General features: G+C 40.7%; 1 protein-coding gene across 11 annotated transcripts in view; it reads left to right on the forward strand.

Moving 5' to 3' along the window:
* CASK (calcium/calmodulin dependent serine protein kinase) overlaps positions 1–22,340 on the forward strand; it is a 401,591-nt gene that overhangs the window by 363,236 nt on the left and 16,015 nt on the right. For 6 of the 11 annotated variants that reach the window (XM_033201840.1, XM_033201843.1, XM_033201848.1 and 3 more), the window contains 4 exons: positions 9,576–9,691; positions 17,738–17,818; positions 17,925–18,005; positions 21,786–21,988. In XM_033201840.1, the coding sequence (XP_033057731.1) occupies positions 9,576–9,691; positions 17,738–17,818; positions 17,925–18,005; positions 21,786–21,988 (481 nt within the window). The remainder of the gene's footprint in view (positions 1–9,575; positions 9,692–17,737; positions 17,819–17,924; positions 18,006–21,785; positions 21,989–22,340) is intronic. The other 5 variants (XM_033201850.1, XM_033201851.1, XM_033201841.1 and 2 more) reach the window with 1 other exon arrangement.

A 22,340-nucleotide genomic window follows, 5' to 3' on the forward strand; every position in this document is an offset into this window, starting at 1 on the left:
AGCAGAGGTTGCAGTGAGCCGTGATTGTACCACTGCACTCTAGCCTGGGCAACAGAGTGAGAGTCCGTCTCGGGGGAATAAAAAGAGGTATTGGGGAGCTCAGTGACCAATTTTTTTTTTTTTTTTTTTTTTGAGATGGAGTCTCGCCCTGTCGCCCAGGCTGCAGTGCAATGGCACAATCTCGGGTCACTGCAACCTCCACCTCCCAGGTTCAAACGATTCTCCTGCCTTAGCCTCCCGAGTAGCTGGGATTACAGGCACCTGCCACCACATATTTTTAGTAGAGACAGGGTTTCACCATGTTGGCCAGCCTGGTCTTGAACTCCTGACCTCATGATCCGCCCGCCTCGGCCTCCCAAAGTGCTGGGATTACAGACGTGAGCCACCGCAGCAGGCCTCAGTGACCAATTTTTATATGAAAGCCTTTAATCAGAATGATAAGTGGAATATCAGAGTTACCACATGGCCCATTTTGCAAACAGGGCATTTGTCATTACTGAACACTTCTGTGCCAGAGAACCAAGGTTAAGATCTAAGGCCAGTACAAGTTGGGGAATCTGTTAGTAGACACTCCTCATTGTTAGGAATGCAAAAGGCAATCCCCCAGGCTAAAAGGAGACAGATAAGCATGCCCTTATTTCCCTTCAACACCGGAAGACTATAGAGAAAGCTGCCTTGTCACTGAGCAAAGCAAAAGATGAGGAAATTGGGAACAAACTTCCCCTGAAAAAATTGCGGCCACCAGTCCACCTTGAATGGATTTGCACCCAGGTACACATAGCCTGGGGCAGCCAGGGGAGCTGAAGCCATGTACTTGATTTGAAGTTTCCCCTTCCTTTACTAATAATTTCAGATGTATAGTGTAAACAAAAAGAAAGTCTCTGAAGGCAAACACTTTTTTTCTTTTTTTTTTTTGAGACAGAGTCTCGCTTTGTGGCCCAGGCTAGAGCGCAGTGGCGTGATTTCGGCTCACTGCAAGCTCCGCCTCCCGGGTTCACGTGAAGGCAAACACTTTTATCCTAACCCCCACTAACTTCATCCTATCCGCCTGACATAAACTTTTTCCAGGGCAGTAGCCAGCAAGTCAAAATTATCAGGCACACAAGGAAACAAGTAAGACGCAACAGAAATGACAGATAGTAGAAACAATTCCAAACCTACTGCATGTATTGGAATTAAGACAAAGATTTTTTTTTTTTTTTTTTTGAGACGGGGTCTTGCTCTGTCGCCCGGGCTGGAGTGCAGTGGCCGGATTTCAGCTCACTGCAAGCTCCGCCTCCCGGGTTTACGCCATTCTCCTGCCTCAGCCTCCGGAGTAGCTGGGACTACAGGCGCCCGCCACCTCGCCCGGCTAGTTTTTTGTATTTTTAGTAGAGACGGGGTTTCACCATGTTAGCCAGGATGGTCTCGATCTCCTGACCTCGTGATCCGCCCGTCTCAGCCTCCCAAAGTGCTGGGATTACAGGCTTGAGCCACCGCGCCCGGCGAGACAAAGATTTTTAAAATAAGCTTACCAGGTTGGCTGGTTTGTTTTTGAGACAAGGTCTTGTGCTGTCACCCAGGCTGGAGTGCAATGGCATGATCACAGCTCACTGCAGCCTCGACCTCCTGGACCCAAGCAATCCACCCACCTCAGCCTTCCCAGTACCTGGGACAACAGATGCGCACCACCATACCCAGCTAATTTTTTTCTTTTTCTTTTTTTTTTTTTTTGTAGAGATGAGGTCTCACTATGTTGCCCAAGCTGATCTCCAACTCCTAGGCTCAAGTGATCCTTCCACCTTAGCCTCCCAAAGTGCTGGGATTACAAGCATGAGCTACCACGCCTAGCCCAGGTTTTTACAAATCATTAATAAGCTTATAAAATATATTCAGGGAGCGGAAAAGATTTCTAATGACATAGCAGATTTTAAAAAGAACCAAAAGAACATCCAGGGGAAAACATCCTGTAACAAAATTAAAATCTCAGTAGTCACACCTATTAGAATGGCTAAAATTTTTTTTGAAGTTTCATCAGTAGGTAAATAGATCAATAAATTGTGATATATCCATACAATGGAATGCCATTCAGCAATAAAAAGGATCAAACTATTGATATCTGCAGCAATATGGATGAAACACAAGATCATTATGCTGAGTGAAGGAATCCAGGCAAAAAAGAGAACATGCTATATGATTCCATTTACATAAACTTCTGGAAAATGCAAACTTATCTATAATGACAGTTGCCTAGGGATGGGGGTGGAGGGAGGGAGGAATTACAGAGGAGCATGAGGAAATTCTGGGGGTAATGAATATGTTTTTCTTTTTTTGGAGATGGAGTCTCATCCCGTCGCCCAGGCTGGAGTGCAGTGGCACAATCTCAGCTCACTGTAACCTCTGCCTCCCCGGTTCAAGTGATCCTCCTGCCTCAGCCTCCCGAGTAGCTGGGATTACAGGCACCTGTCACCACGCCTGGCTAGTTTTTTGTATTTTTAGTAGAGACAGGGTTTCACCGTGTTGGCCAGGCTGGTCTCGAGCTCCTGACCTCAAGTGATCTGCCTGCCTCGGGCTCCCAAAGTGCTAGGATTACAGGCGTGAGCCACCATGCCCAGACATTTTTATTTTTTATTTATTTTTTATTCTTCTAAAGTCAAAGTATTTCTCTGTCTCCCAGGCTGGAGTGTGGTGGTGCAATCTTGGCTCCTTGCAGCCTGGAACTCCTGGACTCAAGCGATCCTCCTGTCTCAGCCTCCCAAGTAGCTGGGATTACAGGTGCCCGCCACCACACCCGGCTAACTTTTTAATTTTCAGTAGAGGTGAGGTCTCACTATGTTGGTCAGGCTGGTCTTGAACTCCTGACCTCAGGTGATCTGCCCACCTCGACCTCCTAAAGTGTTGGGATTATGGGTGTGAGCCACTGCACCTGGCTATGAATATGTTTTTCTTGATTGTAGTGATAGTTTCATGGGATGTATACAGATATCAAAACTGATAAATTTGTATGCTTTAAATATGTTCAATATATTGCCAAAAAACTGAACTGTTAAAGTTGCAAAATATATATAGAGAGAAAGGGATTCTAACTGGGATGATAAGAAAGAGGCCCACTGGGCAGTGTGTACCCCAAGACCTGAGTAAGCTATTCCTGGCAGAAGAGAAAGATCAGTTTTCCTTTGCTTAGAAACTGAATTGACCTCTGGGATGTCAGTGGGCATGCAAGACAAGAAAGATTTGAAACAGTTTTATCAGCCAGACTCCCAAAACTTTGTTCAAATGTGTTGCTACCAAGTCACATTCTTCACATATTCTAGATGAGAAATCAGTTTTTTTGGACCCAAATGCCTTACTCTAGGCACATCAATCTAGTCCTTCAGTATATTTTAGCTCCCGGGCTCTGTCATCCCTCCCCTTGTCTTGCCTACAAGATCCTGATCTAAGCCATCAATAAATTGTTAAGCATGTGTTTGAAATTTCTTTCCAGATTGACCTTAACCCTAACACCGTTTCCATGCACTTACTGAGCTAAAAGAGATAATGTTTATTTCCGGAGTGTCTGGTAAAAATCAATTTCATTCCTCTGTCATCACACCACATGAGACAATGCCACAAATTTTTCCTGGGAACGTGTATTTTTATGTTTTAAGCTTGAAAACATTTATTATAAGATACTCTCTACATTGTAACATAAGCTTCACAAGGTCACGATTTTGTGCCTTAACCTGTCAAAAAATTCCTCAATTCTGTTTGTTTCCAAAGATTTTATGCCTTTCAGTTCTGACTAATAGCACATACTGACTTGCACCAGAAGAATTCCCAAAGCAAGCCTTCATCAGCCTCCTCTGTATGCCACATAGGTAATATATGAAGATAGACTTTGATACTATTACTGAGAGTTCACAGTATTTTCCAATAAATGTCTTTCCCCCCAACCAAAAATAAATACATAAAAACTCAGTGAACAAGAGTGGGTAAGAGACATGAAGCCAGGCGCAGTGGCTCAAGCCTGTAATCCCAGCACTTTGGGAGGCCGAGAAGGGCGGATCACGAGGTCAGGAGATCGAGACCATCCTGGCTAACACGGTGAAACCCCGTCTCTACTAAAAATACAAAAAACTAGCCGGGCGAGGTGGCGGGCGCCTGTAGTCCCAGCTACTTGGGAGGCTGAGGCAGGAGAATGGCATAAACCTGGGAGGCGGAGCTTGCAGTGAGCTGAGATCCGGCCACTGCACTCCAGCCCGGGCGACAGAGCCAGACTCCGTCTCAAAAAAAAAAAAAAAAAAAGAGACATGGAAGGCAGCCTCCTTAAGAAAATAGAAAATAACACTTCCCAAATCATTTTATGATGTCAACGTTACCCTGATACCAAAATTCAGTAAAGGCAGTTCAAGAAAAGGAAACTACATACCAATATCTGTCATGAACACAGAACTAAAACTCCTCAGCAAAATATTAGCAAATTGAATCCAGCGATATATTAAAAAGATGATGTATTATGAGCCAGTGGAGTTTGTACTGGGAATGCATGACTGGTTCAGCATTTCTAAACCAATCAGCTGATCCACTAGATTAACAGACTAAAGAAGAAAATCCACATAGTCATATCAATAGATGCAGAAAAAGCATTTGGTAAAATTCAAAACCCAATCAGATTAAAAGTCTCATAAACTGTGAATTGAGGGGAACTTAACCTGATAAAGGACATGTATAGCAAACCTACAACTAACATTACTAGAAAGGAAAAAAATTTGCAGATACGATTCTGTGTGTAGAATTCAAAGGAATCTGTAGACAATTAGAATTAGTAGCAAGGTTTAGAAAGTTTGCTGATATAAAATCAATATACGAAAACCAATTCTATTTACAAGCCACAAACAGAAAATAAAACTTTTAAAGGGTACCATACATAACACCACTTGCAGCACGATAATATTATAAAATGTTCTTGCACACACAGAAAACAAAACTGGATCTGATTAGGCCTCTAGATTTTATTACCTATTTGCAGGAAATACAAAGGACAGAGAGACATACTAAAGATGCCACAGGTACACAGTCAGAAAAATCCAGACTCTACAGAAACTAAAGGACAAACAACCAGTTTCTACAACAAACAAATTGTAAGAAAAGAAGGAGGAGGGAGAGGGAACCTATAGATTTTAAAGGGATTTCAGAAGAAAACTGTATTCTTGGATTTGTTCCAAAATAATCTAGGATAAGGTGGTATAAATGACATAAGGCCAGGTGCAGTGGCTCACGTTTGTAATCCAGCACTTTGGGAGGACGAGACAGGTGGATCACCTGAGGACAGGAGTTCGAGACCAGTCTGGCCGACATGGTGAAACCCCATCTCTACTAAAAATACCAAAAAAATTTGCCGGGCATGGTGGCGGGTGGCTGTAATTGCAGCTACTTGGAAGGCCAAGACAGGAGAATCGCTGGAACCCGGGAGGTGGAGGTTGCAGTGAGCTGAGATCGTGCCACTGCACTCCAACCTGGGCAACGGAGTGAGACTCTGTCTCAAAAATAAATAAATAAATAATAATAAAAAAATAAACTATGACTAATAATTGTCAAAGCTGGGTTGTAGATAGCTGGGTTTCATTACACTATATCCTTGTATGTGTCTGAAATTTTTAGTATTACAAAGTGTTTCTTAAAATACCATTTACAAAGCCTTTATTAAAAAATGGCCGGGCGTGGTGACTCGCGCCTGTAATCCCTGCACTTTGGGAGGCCGAGGTGGGTGGATCACTTGAGACCAGGAGTTCAAGACCAGCCTGGCCAACATGGCGAAACACCATCTCTACTAAAAGAAAAAATATATATACAACAATTAGCTGGGTGTAATGGTGCACACCTGTAGTCCCAGCTACTCAAGAGGCTGAGGCATGAGAATATGTCAAGCCTGGAAGGTGGAGATTGCAGTGAGCCAAAATTGTGCCACTGCACTCCAGTCTGGGCGACAGAGACTCTGTCTCAAAAAATAAAATAACCTAGGAATAAATCTAACAAAGATGTCAAGACATTTACAGAATAAATTATAAAATTTATTGAGAACAGGTACAATGGCTCATGCCTGTAATCCCAGCACTTTTGGAGGCCAAAACAGGCAGATTACTGGAGCCCAGAAGTTTGAGACTGTCCTGAGTAACAGAGCAAGATCCAGTCTCTACAAAAACACAAAAATTAGGCCAGGCCCGGTGGCTCACACCTGTAATCTCAGCACTTTGGGAGGCTGAGGCAGGCAGATCACCTGAGGTCAGGAGTTTGAGACCAGCCTGGCCAACGTGGCGAATCCCCATCTCTACTAAAAATATAAAAATTAGCTGGGCGTGGTGGCGGGCACCTGTAATCCCAGCTACTTGGGAGGCTGAGGCAGGGAGAATCACTTGAACCCGGGAGGACGGAGGTTGCAGTGAGCTGAGATCGTGCCACTACACTCCATCCTGGGCGACAGAGCGACACTCTGTCTCAAGAAAAAAAAAAAAAAAGGTGGCATGCACCTGTAGTCTGCTACTTAGGAACCTGAAGCAGAAGGATCGCTTGCACCCAGGAAGTCAAGGTGACAGTGAGCCAAGATTGTACCACCGCACTCCAGCCTGGGCGACAGAGCAAGACTCCGTCTCGGGGGAAAAAACAACAACAACAACAAAATATATATATGTATATAAAAACATTTAAAAAGATATAAGTAAATGGAGAGACATACTGTGTTCAAGGACCGGAAGACTCAGTATTATAGAGATGTCTATTCCTCCTAGATAGATTTCATAGATAAGATGCAATACCAACAGTTTTGAAATTGACAAGCTAATTTTAAAGTCTACATGGAAATGCACAAGGTCAGGAATAGCCAAGATGCTCTTGAAGAACAAGGAAGGAAGTCTTGCTCTACCAGATACCAAGACTTGTTACAAAGCTATAGTAAACAAGATAATACGGTATGGGTTTAGAGATGCTCAAATAGACCAGAAAGGAATAGAGAACCTGAAAACATTCCCATACATAAATGGACACTTGATGTGCATAGCAATGAGGAATGGACAGGCTTTTCAATAATGTGGGACGATTGGGTATCCATTAGGAAGAAAAAAGGAATTGGACCCCTCCTTTATACCATAAGCAAAAATCAGTTCTAGGCCGGGCACAGTGACTCACACCTGTAATCCCAGCACTTTGGGAGGCCAGGGCAGGTGGATCGCACGAAGTCAGGAGTTCAAGACCAGCCTGACCAACATGGTGAAATCCCATCTCTACCAAAAAAATACAAAAATTAGCCAGGCATGGTGGCACACGCCTGTAATCCCACCTACTCAAGAGGCTGAAGCATGAGAATCACTTGAACCTAGGAAGCAGAGGTTACAGTGAGCCGAGATTGCACCACTGCACTCCAGCCTGGGCATCACAAGGAGACTCTGTCTCAAAAACAAACAGAAAAAACAGCAGTACTAGTACATTAATACCTGAAATGTAAAAGACAAAACTATAAACCTTGAGAAGGTAATATTGGAGAATATCTTCTGGGACAAGGAAGGATTTCTTTTTATTTTTATTTATTTTTCTAAAGTCCGGGTCTCTGTCTCCCAGGCTGGAGTGCAGTGGTGTAGTCTTGGCTGACTGCAGCTTGGAACTCCTGTACTCAAGTGATCCTGCTTCAGCCTCCCTAGTAGGTGGGACTATAGGCACATAACATCACACCAGCAATTTTTCTTTTTTTTTGGAGAGATAGGGTCTTGCTATGTTGCTCAAGCTGGTCTTAAACTCCTGGCCTCAAGTGAGCCTCCCTCCTTGGCCTCCCAAAGTGTTGGGAAATCCCCTGCTAAGAATTTCATTTTTGATTTTTTTTACACAAGGTCTCACTCAGTTGCCCAGGCTACAGTGCACTGGCATGATCTCAGATCACTGCAACCTCCACCTCTCAGGCTCAAGTAATTCTCCTGTCTCAGCATCTGGAGTAGCTGGGACTACAGGCACATGCCACCGCACCCGGCTAATTTTTGTATTTTTAGTAGAGATGGGGTTTCACCATGTTGCCCAGGCTGGTGTGAACTCCTAAGCTCAGATGATCCACCTGCCTCAGCCTCCCAGAGTGCTGGGATTACAGGCATGAGCCATTGCACCTGGCTGAGGATTTCTTAAGATATCAAAAATACTTCCCATTAAAGAAAAGACTGATAAATTTGACTAAATTAAAACTAATAAGTTATGCTCATCAAATGATACCATAAAGAAAACAAAAAGGCAAGCCACAGAGTAGAAGAAGATATCTGCAACACATATATTAATAACTAACAAAAGCATAATATCCAGACTATATAAAGAATTTCCACAAATCTATGAGGAAAAGACAACTGAAGAGAAGAATGGTCAAAAGACTTGAACAGACACTTTACAAAAGAGGAAATTCAGTAGCCAATAAACATATGAAAAAATGATCAATCTTACTAATGAGTGAAACGTAAACTAAAATGTAAGTTAAAAACACAATGGTATTCCATTATTCATCCACCATGATGGCTAAAGTTAAAGATGGATAATACCAAGTGTTGCCAACGAAGTGGAAAAGTAGGAATGTTCATACACTGCTGATGGGAATGTAAATCAGTACAATGTCATTGGAAAGTAACTTGCCATTTACAATAGCACCATATGGCATTCCGATCGTGATTTTGGATCTTATATGTGAGTCACTTGGGGACCCTTGGTTAGCCCCCATGAGCAAAATCATTAAGAGAGCAAAGTCTTCTGTGGCAGTATCCTGAAAAGCAAGTATTTGCTTAGACTGAACGTAAAAGAGCAACTTTTTAACATCATCTTTGTTTATGTTACCAATGCTGGATATTATAGATCAAAATTATAATTTCCTGATTGTGGTTATAACTTTGAATTTAATCAGAACACACTTTTTGTATCTTATATTAGAATCTCCATGTAGCAGTAGTACCATTTATTAAGCATATACTGTGTGCCTGGTGTGCTAGGGACGTTATTTACATTATTTGTTCTAAATCTTTACAACAGCCATCCAAAAGGCTCCAAGAGTGCAGATAGAATATTCTGGCTAAGATCATGAGCTGTGGTGCCAGACCTTCCCCACTCTTTCACTTATTAGCTGTGTAATTTGGGACAAATTGCTTAACCTTTCATTCCTTCAATCCCCTCATCTGTAAAATGGTGATGCAATTCCCTGTGTTGTTAGAAAGATTAAAGGAGTTAATACATGTAAAGTTCCTAGAAAAGTGTCTAACATTAAGTGCTCAGTACCAGCTAACAAGTGACAACGCCAGAATTCAAACTAGGCCTGTGTTGAAACATTCTGCTGTGTCTCATGGCCACGTGTTTAGGCATCTAATCTGTGTTGTCAGTATACGTTCAAGGAATACCATGCCATTTTAATATAAGCCTATATTTTAAAAACATTTCTAGGAAATTGTCATGAAAACCAAAGAATAGCCTTTGTCCAAATTTTTTGAAAGATTAGGATGAGCATGGTTATGCTGTTTTATGTAAATTCTTCAAATGGATGACTCTTCTATTTTATCAACCAGAACTATAAATTCATTTTATTTTATTTTTATTTTTGTGTGTGCTAGGCGAGTAGCTTGCATTGCCATGGAGAAGACCAAACAGGAGCAGCAGGCCAGCTGTACTTGGTTTGGCAAGAAAAAGAAGCAGTACAAAGATAAATATTTGGCAAAGCACAATGCAGGTAGGGAAAAGCACGACTGTTACTGAGGCTGGGTTAAGCATCTCCAAGACCTAAAGAGATGTAATATTTTAATTCAGTCTTCAGTGTTCTCTATCCAAAAAATTCTACCATATGAGATCTTCATCAACTTTCAAAACCTTTAAGAAACCCCTACCTCCAATTAATATGTTGGTTATTTGCTAGATATTTTACAGAGCTATACTTTATAGAACAAAAATGTTATTTTGAAATAGTATCCTCTGGAATGAAAAGAATCCAACACGTTAAGTCCTCCCCTGAGAAATGAAAGCCTGAGAGTTTGCTGAGTAGCCAGGATTCTTATCTCCTTGGCTGGGATTGGTCTTGAACAGATCTCCTCCCCTCTGGCTCCTGCCTGGCCCTTGGGCGTGGCCCTGTGATAAACATCTAAGGTTAGAGGTGTGCTCTTATCAGAGAACTGTGCCACAAATGGTTCTGTGGTTGGTTTGAAAGAGTACAAATGACATGGACACTAAGTTGGTTTTGTCCATTTCTGTGAGTAGTCTTCTTCCCTCATGATATTTCCAAGCTCCCACAAGAGCAAGAATCTTGGCCTTCCCTTTATAGTATGTATGTTTGCCCATATGGAAGTTTGTATTCAACTTAAGTCAAAATGTTCACTTGTCTTGTTAAAAACAGAAATTAATACCAAAAAGGCATGATCTGTTGTTGCAATAGAATATCCAGAAGATTTGCAGGGTGCAACTTAAGCTAAAGAAAATGCATAGTGATATACAGGAGTGCTAACATAAGAAGTTATTTTCAATAACTTCTTAATATGACTCCTTTTATAAGGAACTTTTTCTGAGGAATTGAAAGTCCTGACTGGCATTAGGTTAGTTCCCAAGGTTTCAGAAATAGCTCCAAAAATTAGAAATGTGGCCAAAAAAATCAAGTGAATCCAGTCATGCATACCCAGATTGATGGCATAATGTTTCTGACAAGTATGAAATGCATTTTTCTATGTAAATGTTATAACGTACTCTGAATTGTTCATTTCTCAATCAGAAATTAAAAGTAAACATTTCAAACTGCTATATAATGTGGAATGAATGTGAGTGGCCACATGGGTTAAGTTTAAACGGCTCAGTTAAATAAGGAATCATTCCCTTCTCGTTAGTTACATTGTACCACATTTTTATTTCCAAAAACAGTATAATTTCTGATTATGTGCTACTACAGAGCAGCAGTTTCATAATGGCTTTTTTGGTTTTATAAAGGGAAGAAATAGTTAAAGCAGACTAGTTACACAAAATGTAGCAACTATTAAGTAAATGCTCAAGTATACTATTTGAAGAAATGCACTGCAGAGCCAGTCACGGTGGTGGTGCCTGTAACCCCAGCTACTTAGGAGGCTGAGGCAGGAAGATTGCCTGAGCCCAGGAGTTTGAGGCCAGCCTGGGCAACATAGCAATACCCTGTCTATACAAAATAAAAATGAAATAAATAGAAATGCACAGTGGTATCAGCAGAATGTTGCTTCACACAAAACGTCAGTGGTTATTACCAAGTCTCCTTAGTTGCCCTTATTTCTGTCAGCTTCTAACAGTCTAACACAATCTAATAGGCTGACAAGGAGATGTGTTGACATGTAAATTGAGAAATGTATGCATCTTACCTTGTAATTTTTGCAACAGTGTTAAATGATACATAGATATAGATGGCATTGAAAGTAACTTACACCTAGAAAAGCGAAGAAATGGCTGGTTCAGGCTGTCAGTTCATCATTAGATTTATGCTGTACTAATAGAGGGTATGTAAACATGAGTATTCAGTTTGCCAGTATTCTTTAATTCAGCTCTGAGGAAAGTAAGAAATTAATTCATTGAAAAACTAGAATTCTCTAAATACTGTCAAAGAATCAATTTAATCATTCATTTAAGAATTTTGCCAGAGAATCAACATCCAATCTGGCAGCCAGTGTTTTCACTTTTGTGTGTGTGTGTGTGTGTGTGTGTTTTTTTACTTTTTCCACTCTTTTGCCACCAGGGCATCACTGGTCTTCTTCCATTGTTCCCATTCTCTGATTCCCGTTTGGTGGTGCACAGTGGTCCTGCAAACACGCCTGTAAGCTTAATAGGCAGTTGGAGATAGGACCAGGAATTAGCACACCTGAGTGTGCAATTTGGGCAAATCACTTCGCTCCTGCGGGCCTTGAAATGAGGGAATTAAGTTAGTCAATCAAGGATATCTTTTCTAATTCTAAAGATCAGTGGGTCTCAGGTTCTTTCATCACTGGGCCTGGCAAATGGCACTCATTCAATGAAGCCAAGTATTCTTGTACTGTCTATCTCAGGCTCTTGCTCTCTGGTAGACGTTGCCTATCCAAGTTGAAAGCTATTACCCTTGACATAGAAGGCAGGAGCCTAATAGGGGTAGAATAGAATTGTTTTTTCCTCTGTCTTTTGACACTTACCTCCTATCCCAAACCATTGACCTCTCTAAGTTCTTGTCAACTTAGAGTGAAAAAAGGAGGGCTTGAGAGGACAGGGGACCCTACTGCCACCACCTGTTTGGTATCATCAGTATTTTCCTAACCAGCGGTCTTCTGGGCATCAGAACCTTCCTTGCCATGCTTGAGGGGTTGTTCTACATGTCAGTGTGTGTCACTGTGTATAAGGCCCTCCTTTGAAAGAAAGTCTGAGCTTCTTAGATGGTCCTTGCAGAGACCCTTAAGTATCTTTGTAGAACTTGGTGTTTAGGCCTATTTGTGATTCTCTAGTCAGGATATCATTGTTAGGCTTCCCTCGCCTGCAAAATAATCACGGTGAGCTCTGTTTTTAGTTTCTCTTTCTGGGAGAAGATTCCCAACTTTTTTCCTGGACTTTCTGAAATACACTGCCTGCAAAGCCTAGCATTCCTTTCTGTCACCATCTCTTCAGGTTTCTTCTGCATCATCAACCAACTCTTCCATTTTGTTCATTAGAAAGTCCAGAAGAACCATTTGCTTAGTATTATCTTTGCTTTACAAGAGATCACATTGTCAAGTATTTAATCAGCTGTTCTGCTTTTAGCTATGATGAAAGATCATCCCAATGTACAGAAGTGTCCTTATAAAGAATTGCTCTAAAAGACTGAGAAACAAATACTATTGACCTCCATTGGTGAGGCAGTTGCTTTGAGAAATATCATAGCCTTTCATACCAAACTAGATGGGCTCATGGGCCACAGATCAAACAAGATCTCGAAAGGATTTTTCTGGCTTCTTTAGAAGTTGATGGTAAAATACAGTACTCTGTTCTTCTGCTACTACTCAGTAAATTAAAATAAGGGCCATATGTTTTGTTTCCTGCTTCAAATCTTTGAGAATTCATCATATATTGATGGCAAGATCCAAACCTTATCAAATTCTGGCATTATTTGTATTTGTGGTACAAATGAAGGTTGGGAATTTTGTCATTATCTAGAACTGGTGGGAATGACAATACTAGAATTATTTCCATTTTTGTCACCAGGAAATTCTACATAGCTTGTTAAAGTGGAATTGTGTTCAGACTGTGTTACCTACAATTCCCATCATAAAGTGACAGCCTATTCGCTGAATTTGACCCATGAGTAAATTTTGTCCCTCTAACTCCCACACACAGTGTTTAAAATAAGTTTTAATAAGTCATCACATGTGAAAGTCAGGATATTTAACATAAAAATTTGGGTTTCAGAGTTCCCTTAGAAGAACAAGGAATGCAGCAATACCAGACCCTCTTTCTCTCGCAGTAACTCTGGGTGGTTAATGTGGCCTTTGAATGGTCACTCATTCTCCAGCACACACTGTCCACACCACTCCCTGTTTTTGCACCTGGCCCACTTCATTCAACCACATTAGCTACCTGACCCCTGCGGCATTCAAGTATGTACTTCTTAACCCAATGCTACCAGTGTGTAATGCTCTTTTGAATTGGAGGTCTTTGTAGTATTTGAAGATCTTGATAGCATTTCCAACTGAGACAAGGATTCAATGTTAATGACTTTTTTATGGAAAAAATTCAACCTGGAAAGTAGTTACATAAATACTTAAAAGAAGTGTCTGGAATGTTAAGTAGTTAGTAGGAAATCAGGGTAATATGAGCAAACTGTGCCAGACAGTATTTCTGAATCCTTGGGAATAGATTTGATTATGGTGTGTGTAGCTTTTACAGCAAATACATTTTCTGTAACACATAAAAGGTTTCTAGCCATGTATACTTGGTGCAAAAAGCATTGTGGTGTGGCTAGAACAACTGAACTCTAGAGGCATTGAGATTCCTCAGCCCCCAGGACTTCCAAAAGTCATTTTAGATCAAGTTACTAATGTAAACTTTTTAAAAATTTAGGAAGTTTTCATTAATTTGTTTTCTTAAATGTTAGAGCCCCGAAATGTTTACATACACATATTTGAACATAGGGGATTTCTACAGTACCATGCATAGGTGTGTTTAAATTATGCTTAATACCACAAATTAGTACTGTTGACTTTAAAAGCTATTTTCTTTTTTCTGGAATACAAGCAACTCTAAAGGAAACGAAAAGTAACCCATAATCTCACTCACTGCCCTGTTGGCATTAAAAATAATAATAGGCTGGGCCGGGCGCGGTGGCTCAAGTCTGTAATCCCAGCACTTTGGGAGGCCGAGACGGGCGGATCACGAGGTCAGGAGATCGAGACCATCCTGGCTAACACCGTGAAACCCCGTCTCTACTAAAAAATAAAAAAAACTAGCCGGGCGAGGTGGCGGGCGCCTGTAGTCCCAGCTACTCGGGAGGCTGAGGCAGGAGAATGGCGTGAACCCGGGAGGCGGAGCTTGCAGTGAGCTGAGATCCGGCCACTGCACTCCAGCCTGGGCGACAGAGCGAGACTCTGTCTCAAAAAAAAAAAAAATAATAATAATAATAATAATAATAATAGGCTGTGCGCGGTGACTCATGCGTAATCCCAGCACTTTGGGAGGCCGAGGTGGGTAGATCACTTGAGGCCAGGAGTTCGAGACCAGCCTGGCCAACGTGGCAAAACCCCATCTCTACTAAAAATACAAAACTTAACTGGGTATGGTGGTGCACGCCTGTAATCCCAGCTACTTGGGAGGCTGAGGCAGGAGAATCACTTGAACCCGGGAGGTGGAGGCTGCAGCGAGCCAAGATCCTGCCACTGCTCTCCAGCCTGGGTGAAGGAGTGAGACCCTGTCTCAATAATAATAATAATAATAATAATAATAATAATAATAAAAGTAATAGGCACACATGGTTAGAAATTACACATGGTACAGGACAGTACAAAATGAAAAGCAAAAGGCTTCCATGTCTACACTCTCTGAAGAGGTTTTCTTGTAACTATTCTCGATAAAATGTCTATGCTAGTATATAAAATCCACTGGCTTTTATATAAGGTTATTGTTGAATTTCTATTAAATGAGTTTGTTTCTTAATGTGATTTATTTGCCTTGTGTTTAGAATATTGCATGATAAAGTTTATTTTGTACATATTATACTTTTATTTTACTAATATATGAAAAGCCATATTTCAATGACCCCTGTACATTTTTCATGCTGTCTCACTCCCAATGGCCTCTGTGCATGTAAGTAACCTGTTGAATGACTATGCCTCTGTGTTTTTGATGATTTTCTTTTAAGTCCTTTTTTTAATCAGCAAGCAACTTAAAACCTTTAAAAGTTCATTCTTTAAGTGCTTTCCTAATATTCTTTGTATCTCTTATTTTAAATACCCTTTTTTATTGTTTCTCAACCCTATGACCGTGTGGCAATTTCATTTAGACCAGAGTAACCTCTTCATGCTGCTCCTTTATGGTTAAGATATTGATGTTTAACATATTTGTTTCATTTCATTTTCATAACATAGCTGTTTGTGGTTTTGATTGTTGACATCTAACTCATTCTTATGTGTTTTTTTAAAAAAATGACAAGTCTTAATTTGGTAGGATTAGAGTTAGGGCTCTATAGAGGGACAGGTGTGTGTATATACCATTGAGAAAGCTTGTGTCATCATCATCATCTTGCTCTTTCGTGAGATGCTTGCTTATTTTTATTAAAATATATTAAAACATATCTGCTTGTCAATGCACTTCTTTCGTAAGCATACTTTTTCTTGATGGAAATATCACTCAGAGGGCAATAGGTCTAAAAAATAATGCCATCAGCACTCCTGCTTTTATTTTCGCAACTCTCATCACTCCATTACTACTTCAGTGTAACTAACTAGCCCTACCACAGAGGGCCTCATGTTCATTTTAATTTTGTGAGTCTGCCATTCTGAACACAGAAAACATTTCTGGCTTTTTAGCTATTGCTAGAGGATATGCTTTAAAGACTTTCAATCAACCTTTATAAATCAAGTTATCGAAAGAAAACAAATGCGCAAATACCCATTAATATACACTAACCTCTATTTTAATATATTGTATTTCTTTATATATTGTGATAATGGTGCTTTTTGTTTGTTTGTTTCTGATCTATTCTATTCCCAAGTATCTTATTTTGCATTTTAAGTGATTGGGCAAATCACTAATGTTAAGAATTAAGGTGATATTCACAATCATTTGGCCATATTGTTTCAAGGAGTAGAAGGTTCTCTTAATGAATGATTGGCTAAAGTAGCGCAGATTTCGGCCAGGTGCGATGGTTCACACCTGTAATCCCAACACTTCGGGAGGCCAAGACCAGCGAATCACCTGAGGTCAGGAGTTCAAGACCAGCCTGGCCAACATGGTGAAACCCCGTCTCTACAAAAATACAAAAATTGGCTGGGCATAATGGCGGGTGCCTGTAACTCGGGAAGCTGAGGCAGGAGAATTGCTTGAACCTGGGAGGCAGAGGTTGCAGTAAGCCGAGATCGCACCACTGCACTCCAGCCTAGGTGGCAGAGCCAGAGTCCATCTCAAAAATAAATAAATAAATAAATAAATAATAAAGCAGCCCAGATTCCTTTATTACATCATTGAATCGATTTTACTGAATTTATTTTAACCCCTCTAAAATCCAGGGTTTATTCAATATTCTTTAAAAAAAGAAATGTCAGTATGTAACTGACAGCATTTGGGTATGACCATACAAAAATTACAGGAAACACAGACATACAATTTTAGCCCTTTTGAGAATTTCCAAATGTGTGTGAGAATTGGACCATGTTGAATTTCAACAGGAATGGGCATCTGCTCAGGAAAGTGTCATACATTGCTTGAAATTGCTTTTATGATAGTGTTAAGAGGCAGGTTTCAGAAAATATTTGTTAAAATATTTCTCCTCAGTCTGTAGTGATTAGAGAACTCCACTTTTGCAAAGGTTTCGGAGCTCAGACTCTGCTTTATGATTCTTTCCATCCTGATCCACCACACGCAGACTGCCCATGTAATGGGCGACAAGTTTTCAGGCCCAGGAAAGCATGTAACTCTCCTTACATATTCAAGACTCTCCATTGAATGGATATCTGGGTTACAGTAAAGCTTGTGAGATGCTCATTGATAAGCTTATGAAATAGTTACAGAACTTGCCTTAGAATCTAGCATGCCACCTTCATCAACTCTGTTGAAAGAAAGAACCATGAAGTTAAAGACCAGCTGCCCATGCATTTCTCATCCATCTTCAGAAACGATCTAGCTGGCCCCTCTCCTGGTTAACTTTAGTTGCATTCATGCTATATTCATGTTGGTCACTGTCTGTAGACTTTTTCTTTTAGTATTACTGACTTCTTAGAATTGGAAAAATATGAACAGCATGTGGTTTCGAATGAATTCATATAATTTGTTGGATACTGCATGAAAAGATATGTAGCATCTTTTAGATTTGGACATTTTAATGCATGTGTTCAGCATCTTTGGATGCCCCTAGTTCTAAAGTGCATTTTCATGGGCTTAAAAATGAAAATTTCTCCCTAGATGCTATATGACTTAAATTACATATAAGCCATATATCGTAAGTTGGATTCATATTTTTAAGACATGGTTTTAATATAACTGTAGTTTTGCCAGTAAAATTATAATAATATGTACATGAAATAATCATTCCACAAATTCACCTTTCTACTAAATCTTTGCGTTTTAGTGTTTGATCAATTAGATCTTGTCACATATGAAGAAGTAGTAAAACTGCCAGCATTCAAAAGGAAAACACTAGTCTTATTAGGTAAGTTTGATTGTATAAGTGGGTTGCTTATTCTCTCTTTCAAAACATTTTGTGAACATTATTAAGAGTTGTCAATTTTAACATTCTTTTTTCCTAAATGACATAGGCGCACATGGTGTTGGGAGAAGACACATAAAAAACACTCTCATCACAAAGCACCCAGACCGGTTTGCGTACCCTATTCCACGTAAGCAATGTCTCAATCTCTTTTCATTATATTTTTCCTATCACTTTTTTAACTCTATGATGTATGTATTTTTTTCTGATTACGTGAGGCATAACTGTTCATTGTAGGAAGTTCGTAAAATCCAAAAAAGAACAAGGAGGAAAATGAGTTAACAATAATCCCAACCCCTCTTTCCCTATAATAAGTGCTATAAATATTTTGTTGTATACCCTTCTAGGCTTCTCTGCTGTATACCCTTCTAGGCTTGTCTTTGTAAGTACAGATATGTGTATAGAGTGTGTGTGTGTGTGTGTGTGTGTGTGTGTGTGTGTTTTAAATAAATTTAAGTTCATCCATTCTGTTTGTAACAATTTTTCTAACAACATGTCATACACATTACCTAGACAAATTATTCTTCGGAAAAATAAGTTTTCATAGTTGTAAAGTTTCTGATATGACAATTTTTCCCATAATTAATATTTAAATTGTTGATTTCTTATCACTTTTTAAACCCAATCAATATGCTAACAGTTGTTTCCGTAAAGATTTTCAAATCTGTAAAATTTTTAATTCTCCTTTATTTTCTGTATCTTATTCTTAATTTCTTGCCGACTTCATTTTCTCAATTGTAAAATGAAGTAATTCCAGGATTTGCAGAGGGGATTTGAGATCATGAGTATGAAGCGCTTAGCAGATGATGGATGAGTAGAAGCTATCTACCACTATCGTTTCATTATTATCATCATTATTCTAAAATTTAAAATTTTAGGCAAGGCACGGTGGCTCATGCCTGTAATTCCAGCATTTTGGGAGGCTGAGGTGGGCGAATCACCTGAGGTCGGGAGTTTGAGACCAGTCTGACCAGCATGGAAAAACCCCGTCTCTACTAAAAATACAAAATTAGCTAGGCATGGTGGTGCATGCCTGTAATCCCAGCTACTCAGGAGGCTGAGGCAGGAGAATCGCTTAAACCAGAGGTGGAGGTTGTGATGAGCCAAGATCGCACCATTGCACTCCAGCCTGGGCAACAAGAGTGAAACTCCGTCTCAAAAAAATAAAATAAAATAAAATTTTCATCCCAGAAGCTTTCTAGCAGTTCAGGGTTGGAAGAGCTAAAGGAGAATGATTTTTTAAGAGCAACAGGAGAAAATGTGAAGATTGGCTACATTCTATAGGGCCTTCACATGCCTTCCTGAAGCAATGTCACCACCACTTACAGTTATCTGTACACCTCAGAGAGCCAGGAGGCTTCATGAGACAACCTTCATCCCAAAACCCTGTCTGATTTACACAAGAAATTTATCCAGCGGGGCGCGGTGGCTCACGCCTGTAATCCCAACACTTTGGGAGGCCAAGGCGGACGGATCACAAGGTCAGGAGATCGAGACCACGGTGAAACCCCGTCTCTACTAAAAATACAAAAAACTAGCCGGGCGAGGTGGCGGGCGCCTGTAGTCCCAGCTACTCAGGAGGCTGAGGCAGGAGAATGGTGTGAACCCGGGAGGCGGAGCTTGCAGTGAGCCGAGATCACACCACTGCACTCCAACCTGGGGGACAGAGCGAGGCTCCGTCTCAACAAAAAAAGAAAAAGAAATTTATCCAATAGTGCCTCATTTTGCACTACTGGGGTTTTCTAGTAAAACACTTTGAAGTGTTCTTTTAATTCTTCTTATGTCTAGATCATGAGTACAGCAAGCTTACCTAACATTTAGCTTCTTCTTAACCATGTAACAGTTGAACTTCCATGTTATTAAATGGCCAGTTAACTAGTTTGGTTTTAAAACTTACCTTTGATGACATCAATCTTGACTAGTCTTTGAAATATTTGACCCCATATGTGTATGTAACATATATATATCTAACTACTAAGACGACTGAAGATAGTACAACATCAATATGTTATGTCAGTTCTTTGCCGGGCGCGGTGGCACACGCCTATAATCCCAGCACTTTGGGAGGCCGAGATGGGTGGATCACGTGAGGCCAGGAGTTTGAGACCAGCCTGGCCAACGTGGTGAAACCCTATCTCTACTAAAAATACAAAAGTTAGCCAGGCATGGTGGCATGCACCTGTAGTCCCAGCTACTAGCGTGGCTGAGGCATGAGAATCACTTGAACCCTGGAGATGGAAGTTGCAGTGAACTGAGATCTTGCCACTGCACTCCAACCTGGGCAGCAGAGCGAGACCCTGTCTCAATAAATAAATAGTAATGCTGGTTCTTCAGCTTTTGAGAGAAAGGGCTTCTCTTAAAATGTCCACATTTTGATGACCACAAGCACTTGATGTTCTAACAGGCTAGCAGGAAAGGGGGAATTCCCCATTAGTTTAGGCTCATGTACACAGGAGAGAGTAGCATAAATTTGTTCTTTCTCAAGGAAAGAAGGAAGCGAGGAAATTGGGAGAGAGAGGGAAAAAAGGGGAAGGAAGGGAGAAAAGAAAGGGGGTTAGGGAGAGAGCGAGAGAGAATGTTAAAACCAGTGTTCCTAGTCATCTAGAAAAACATTTCCTAAAGTGTGTTTTGCAGGATACTGGTCCTATTAGTCTCCACAGAACTAGAGCTTATTGGCGTATACTTCAGTTACACTCACTCAGGTGAGGGGTGGGCAAACCTTTTCTGTAAAGAACCAAATAGTACACATTTGAGGCTTTAAGGCCATACAGTCTGTCACAAGCACTTAGCTCTGCTGTTGTCTCATGAAAACAACCATAGACGATATGTAAACAAAAGCACATGGCTGTGTTCCAATAAAACTTTGTTTACAAAAACAGACAGTAGGTGGCCGGGTGCAGTGGCTCACACCTGTAATCCCAGCACTTTGGGAGACTGAGGCAGGCAGATCACCTGAGCTCAGGAGTTTGAGACCAGTCTGGCCAACATGGTGAAACCCCATCTCTATTGAAAATACAAAAAATAGCTGGGCATAGTGGTACATGCCTATAATCCCAGCTACTCAGGAGGCTGAGGGCACAAGAATCTCTTGAACCCAAGAGGCGGAAGTTGCAGTGAGCTGAGATTGCGCCACTGTACTCCAGCCTGGGCTACAGAGTGGGACTCTGTCTCCAAAGTAAAAAAAATAAATAAAAGACAGTAGGCCATATTTGGCCCATAAGCCAGTTTGTCACCTCCTAATTTGGGTCTTCCATAATAATTATGGCTATGTCTGGCCACAGTCATTGTGTTTTCAGTGTAATGTGCCTTTTACTGTATCCTAACATTCTCCTTTTGCAAGATGTTATAGACCATCACTTTTCTATAGAACTTTCTGTGACAATGACAGTACTTGATGTCTGTGCAGTCCAGTACAGTGGCCATTAACCACAAGTGGTTATTGAATCCTTGAAATGCCGCTAGTGAGACTGAGAAACTAAAATTTGAATTTTATTTAATTTTGGCATATTTAAATTTAACCATATGCGGTTTTCCATTTTTTTATTCTCCTTTTTTCCTTCTACACAAGACCCAACTGCAGTAAGGCACACAGTGAGTTATATTCATCTTGGGCCATTTCATGTCTTCCTCCTGTGGTGATTCATGAAGGGATAAAATACATCTCACCTGAACACTGAAAGATTCACCAAACCAGACAACTCACTGGCTACTGTGGTGTGATGTACACAGATAAATATGGTTTCTAGAATTTAGTTCTGCAAAGCCACTGGGGGTGAGAACAGGGGATATGAGATACATGCTAAAGCATCCACAGCTTTTAGGAAGAGACTGGGTTTGAGTAAATCTGTTGGGAGCGTAGTAAGCTCATCAGCTCGGCCTTTTAAACCTCTTGTGCCATGCGGCTTTGCAGACACAACCAGACCTCCAAAGAAAGATGAAGAAAATGGAAAGAATTATTACTTTGTATCTCATGACCAAATGATGCAAGACATCTCTAATAACGAGTACTTGGAGTACGGCAGCCACGAGGATGCAATGTATGGGACAAAACTGGAGACCATCCGGAAGATCCACGAGCAGGGGCTGATTGCAATACTGGACGTGGAGCCTCAGGTAATGCCCAGCCTCCCTGAATGTCTGACATCCTGCCTGCATGCCAATAAGCACAGATTCTGAAATCAAAAATACCATCAGAAAGTCACAGGTCACATAATTTCATAAACTATGGAAAAGTGTCAGTAATGGAGGCATTGGGGGTTCACAGTCTAGAATGCCAGCTGACTAATCGTTGGACTCAGTGCACACACCAGGTATTTTAGAAGCAGACATTATTCTCTTAAGAGGTTTATTATATGCAGAAGCTCAATAAGGTTCCTGATTGGGTCTATGCCTGCCAGAAATCCTACAATCATCTGACCTCAGGATGAAGCTCTGGCACTTTGTTATCACAACAGACACCTTCCCT

This window comes from Trachypithecus francoisi, unplaced genomic scaffold (assembly GCF_009764315.1).
Source record: "Trachypithecus francoisi isolate TF-2019V2 unplaced genomic scaffold, Tfra_2.0 Lachesis_group6, whole genome shotgun sequence".
NCBI lineage: Eukaryota > Metazoa > Chordata > Mammalia > Primates > Cercopithecidae > Trachypithecus > Trachypithecus francoisi.